At 38.6% G+C, this 6,000-nt stretch overlaps 1 protein-coding gene across 1 annotated transcript in view; it reads right to left on the bottom strand.

The window, feature by feature from the left end:
- Positions 1-1,771: 1,771 nt before the first annotated feature.
- LOC148027435 (MICOS complex subunit MIC10-like) overlaps positions 1,772-6,000 on the bottom strand; it is a 29,949-nt gene continuing 25,720 nt past the window's right edge. Inside the window, exon 3 of the mRNA XM_087689120.1 lies at positions 1,772-2,019. Within this exon, the coding sequence (XP_087545246.1) occupies positions 2,014-2,019 (6 nt within the window). The 3' untranslated portion in view covers positions 1,772-2,013. The remainder of the gene's footprint in view (positions 2,020-6,000) is intronic.

Genomic DNA, 6,000 nt, shown 5'->3' with positions numbered 1-6,000 from the left:
CGGCTTTTCACATCCAATTAACCAAATGTCAAGAAGATGGAGAGGAAAGGGTGAGGAAGGGAAGGAACCGATACATGTGTCAAGCCACTAACCACTGGGATTCAAGAGACAAGACAAAAGAGGTGAAAGAATCAAGATGAAACCAAAAGACACAATAAACTCTAGAAGAAGACTCTTTATATTGTAGTAATATGCACAGCTTATAGACTTTACGTCCAAGACGATGGCTCAGACAAAACTGTATCAAGACAATAGCTTGCCCACACTATGCAACATACAATCTCTTTGCTATAGCAATACCATGAATATACAATGCTTTAGGCATTGACCAAAAATAACCCAAAATACGCAATAGACAACATGAATGGACTTTTGCTTGCTTTCCCTATCAAAATCCTATGAAAAAGACTCTATTACAATAGTAAAACTCTTCAAATCTAACACCTATGGTAGTAGCTAAACTCTTTCCACCCAAACTTCTCATTGAGTTATTAGAACTTAATAATGGGTATTCGTATTATTTTAGAGCCCACTTCTGAACCTAGAAAAACCTTTTTACATTCTAATTAAATATTTCATAAGCATATTTTCCTTGCTTTTCCTTCACTAAACATGTAACTAAAGACAATGTATTGCTTGGCTCCAAGGATACACACTTTTTCAATCGTAGAACAATCATTTAAAATAATAAGGGCATGATTTGATAAATGGGACTATTTTGAAGAGAGCACATTAAGAATTTCTTTTTAACAATCTATATATAGTCACATGCAATTGATATCACCCTAGAATATGAAAGAAAATGATAACAAGAAATCCTTATCAACCATTTCATTGGAGAAAGACAAGCTTTTGAAGAGAAATTACAACTTAAATATATATATTCTCTCTTTGCAAATAGACAAAAGTTGCAATGCCCCAAAACTTAGCTTGCATAAATCTACATCTAGTTTCAGTGCTAGTATTATAAACAAAAATACCACCACCAAACTATAGCGCATAAAATCTAACCACAAAGAACTACATAACCAATTAAATTGACAAATTCTTTAAAATAAGTCAAAAGACTATAAAAATAAAGATCATTCAGTGCTAGTATTATAAATAAAATACAAGCAACTTTTCTTTGTTTTTAAATTGTAGACCTAAGTCTCATACATCACACTAATATATACATTTAACTTCTACAAAGAGACAAAAACTTCAAAACTTCCATTGTCACTCATGTTCAAGGATTTAAAATGTAAGGACCCACTAAAGCACCCATGCCAAATCACACATGTTTTGCAATGGAACATAAGAATACAAATTTAAAAATCCCAAATTGACAAGATAGGATCCAACTTAGTGCCTTACACTACAGAACTCTCATTGGTTTCAAGTAATGAAAACAAGGTCTATTATGCCAATATTAACAACTTTTTTTGGAGGGTTTTGTTTTTAAGGGAGAGTAGAGACAGATAGAGATAGAGGCAAAGAGAGATACTACACTTGATCGTTGAATTTTCCTTAAGCTTTAGAATGAAAATGAAAACCAAGACCACCAATAACCATAATCATTAACAACAATTTCTTGAACATGATGCTCTCTCTCTCTCTCTCTCTCTCTCTCTCTCTCTCTCTCTCTCTCTCTCTCTCTCTCTCTCTCTCTCTCTCTCTCTCTCTCTCTCTCTCTCTCTCTCTCTCTCTCTCTCTCTCTCTCTCTCTCTCTCTCTCTCTCTCTCTCTCTCTCATCGCAATATACACAGATATCAATTGCACACACCACGCGTGATCATAAATAGAATGATGCATTATTAAGACATTCAGGCTAGCACCAAATCTTTCAAATTGAAGACCAACCAAAACCTACATGCGAGAGAGAGTCTCCCAACATTACAAACATGGATTTGTATTTATTTAAAAGTTGTCATCATGCCCCTCACCCTTGATGAAGTTCATAGGTGTCTTTGAACGGTGACATCATGAAGTGAGCATTGCAATATTCTAAAAAGTTGCAAAGGAGATCAAATATCACTCCTGCCACATGAGCATTAACAAATAATGATGGATAAGAACTTGGGACCAATGATCCTCACATATAAACATTAGTAACCAAAAAAGGGCCCAAATGCAACTTCAGAATTATATGAAAACTTGTATAAGTTAAGAGACATGAAAAGACAAGGATACATCTCAATTTGGTATTTAGCAAGCACAATAGCATCATAATCCCTTACGAGTACAAATATGAGAAAATGATAAGCTTAACAAAAGCAGCATAGCTTTAAAGTTCCAAACTTCTAACTGAACCATAAGCCAACACAACAACCCACCATGTGCCAAACCATTACCAACTAGATCACAAATTCCATGAAGAACAAATTGTTAGAATTTATCGTTTCAGGCAATGCCGATGTAATTTGTGTAGTGTGGACACTTAAGTGTCACTTTAGCGTGTGTACCTGGTGTCTTCATAATTAAAAGTAGTGACACTAGAAACTAGAGTTAGTTAGCTTAACTCTAGTCAGTTGGTGGAGGGAGTTAGGTCAAAACCCTTGACCAAACTTAGGTTGTACCTTCTCTATCTTTTTCAATTCAACACATACTCTACTCTCTTGCTTTACCTCATTATCACTATCTCGCTTCTCTCTCCTCTATAACTGATCCTGAGTTTCGCATATTTGGTCTCAGCCTCTCCCACATGGGCTCCAATCAACCACTATTGCTAGTGCCGCTCCACCTAAGGTCCTGCCATCATCAGCCTTGGTTCATTCGAGGAAGGGCTCAGCTGCCCAAAGCTCAGCTATTGTACAACAATGACCAAGTCCGCCAATTCCACCACCCCACTGCTAGCTGTGATGCACATCCGCCAACGAGCCACTCGCCAATGCTTTCCATTAGCAACGCTCCCTTTTGCCATCTGTTCGTCATCACCACTATTGGGAATAAAGGGCCATCGTGCCTTTTATATGTGCACGAGTGTGAACCCAACCTTAGCACATTTGTACTTTCATATATATCTATCTAAAACCTAAAGAGGTACACTCATCATTGTACCGAATATCCATTGTGTCGTGCTCACTCTCTCCTTTCTATTGCTCTCTACTCTCTGTGCATAATATTGGTCGTGTTCACTCTCAGCTCTGTCATGCTCCATCAAACTGGTATCAGAGCTAGTGTCGCAGGACGAGTTGTAGGATTTGCAGGTGTCGCAGGAGGAGTTGCAAGTGTGTCGCAGGCGAGCAAGAGTTGCAGGTGTTGCACGGCACGCAATAGTCGACGGGTGGATCGGGCAACTAACACACTGCCAAGCGGACAGGTCAAGCAGCTGAAGCGCAAGGCGAATGGGATTAGCGACCAGGACCAATGCGCCAGGAGACTAGCATGCAGCAACCAGTCCATGCTGGCCAGGTGACGACATGACGAGCAGACTCGCGACCCAACAACCAAATGGTGGCTCACGTAGTAGGCGAAGACCTGTTGGACAAGTCACGCTGGTCACGAACCTGACCTGTACCATTCTTTTTTTTTTCTTAACTTCTGTAGTCATTTTACTTAGCGTTTACACGTTAGAGACATAAGTCAAATTTTGCCCAAGAAAATTGGGGCTTTTTCTGAATTTAGGGATTTTAATGCAGAACTGGACATTTTGACTCAAAAATTGCAAAATCGATGCACATTTGCTTGGGGATTTTGGGGCTCTTTACATTTTAGTGAATTTTTTTCAATTTCACTACAATTTATACACATGGGACCCAAAAAGCAAGACACAATAGTTATATTTATCTTAGAAATTGCAGGAATTTGTGACATCTTGCCTCCGACATTTGGGGTTTTTCATGTACATGCAAGAATCGGGCTGAAATTTACCCAATTTCTCAACATTGATGCACATTGGACCCGTGCAAATTGGGGCTTTTGCTGTTTAGGCAAAATTTCTGCGCCATTTGGTCATTTTATGTACATGCGGGTTTAATTCCATGCAATTTGGACATCTAACACTTGGAAAAATGTGGGGGTTTTTCTAAAATTGCTCTATTTTGGCAAAATTGGCCTATTCTATGCATGTCAGAGACAATGCAGATGTATGGCTGATGCTTTGCGCAAAAAAAAATTGGGACTTTTGACCATGCGTGTCAAATTTTGTGCCTGTGGGTGCATGTACAACAGAAATTGTAGCTAAAATTTGGGACTTCTCATGTAATGTGATGTATTTGTCCTTGGAACAACTGTAATTAGTTGTGGAGTGCTGTAGCACAAGGTTTAGTACTTCTGAAAATTTATTTACAGATCTGAAATTTTTGCTTTTATGTGGTTATTTATTTTTGATTGGTACTTTTTTGTACCTTGGTCACTTGTGTGACAGTTAGGGCCTGCATTTGCTGAATTTTTTTGTCACATTTGGGCTGAAAATCATGGCTGAAAATCATGGCTGGCAGCAGTGAAAACTATCATCTCATGCACATTAAAAAGCTTGAAGGAGCATATAACTTTGCAATCTAGCAAAAACAATGCCATAATATCCTATTGCAGGAGTAGCAGGCAAGGCCAATTAAAAGCACGCAGATATGGAACAGGAAGATTGGGATGAGTTCAATGAGCTTGCACACTCAACCATCGAGCTATCGATTTCTGATGCCTTGCTATTTAACATTGAAGGTTTAAATTTTGCCTATGCAATTTGGACTTGACTGGAAGAATTGTATGCCCAAAAGAGTGTTGCAAGCAAAGTTTACTGATTGAAAAAGCTTATGGATTTGCGTATGAAAGAGGGTGCAACAATGTCTACTCACTTGAGTAAGTTTAACTCCATTTTCAGCCAGTTGGTTGCTTGGAGTTCAAGATTGATGAACAATTTAACCCTATGTTATTGCTTTGCACTCTGCTACAGAGTTGGAATACATTCAGGACTGCTACGAGCAATTCTAATGCGATGATTTTGTATGCTGATGTAGAGAGTGCTCTACTCATGGAAGAAATGAATCAGCAGAACAAGGCATCCAATAAGTCTTACAATGCTTTGCATACTAGGGGCAGATCACAGCAAAAAGACAAATCTGATAGCAAGGGACGCAGTAAAACACATGGTAAGGATGTTGAATGTCATCATCGTGGCAAGAAGGGTCACTTTAAACATGACTGCTACAAATGGAAGAAAGAGAAAGAGAGGGCAAGAAGACAGATGATAGCAAGAAAGAGAAGAAAGAGAGTCAACCTAAGAAGAGCAATGTCAAAATTGAAGCAGTGAATGTAGTCACTCATGACAGTGACAGTGGGAATGATGTACTCTTTGTCTCTTCACACTTTAGTACACATGCTTTACTTACAAATACGGATGATGATATGCACACTTGGATTCTAGATTCAGGTGCTTCCTTTCATGTCACCCCTCATCGTGAGTGGTTTTCTGATTATACAGGGGGTTGACATGGTGTTGTCCATCTTGGGGACAACTATACATGTGACATTGCAGATATTGGCAATGTGCAATTGCAGTTTCAGCATGGTTCTGTCTTTACACTTCAGCATGTACAGCATGTACCTGAGCTCAAGAAGAGCTTGATTAGCATAGGGCAGCTAGATGACGATGGATTTCATACCACCTTTAGTAATGGGAAATGGAAGATCTGTAAGGGATCTAGAGTGATTGCCAGACATTGTAAAAGTGATACCTTGTATCCTCTCCGTGTACCTAGTGTGTGTAACCATATTGTTGTCATGATCGAGCAACCAAGTGTTTCTTTGTAGCATGGCTGGTTGGGACACATGAGTCAAACTGGAATAAAAGTGCTTACTCGTTTGGGTTACTTGCCTTGTCTTTGTTATACTAATTTTGAGCATTGTGATCATTGTGTTTATGGTAAACATGCACAGATATCTCATAAGAAGTCTCTTTCGTTGAATTCTTCTCCTCTAGAGTTAGTACATTCTGATGTATGTCAGATGCTAGGATTATCTTTAGGGGAAAAGAAATACTTTGTCACATTTGTTGATGATACTATATGGAAGAGATGGGTT

This window comes from Lygodium microphyllum, chromosome 12, assembly GCF_053477565.2.
Source record: "Lygodium microphyllum isolate KBCC chromosome 12, Lygodium_microphyllum_v1.1.10, whole genome shotgun sequence".
Classification (NCBI taxonomy): domain Eukaryota; kingdom Viridiplantae; phylum Streptophyta; class Polypodiopsida; order Schizaeales; family Lygodiaceae; genus Lygodium; species Lygodium microphyllum.
The sequence above is the reverse complement of the archived record's forward strand: the minus strand, read 5'-3'. Positions and strand labels throughout refer to the sequence as shown.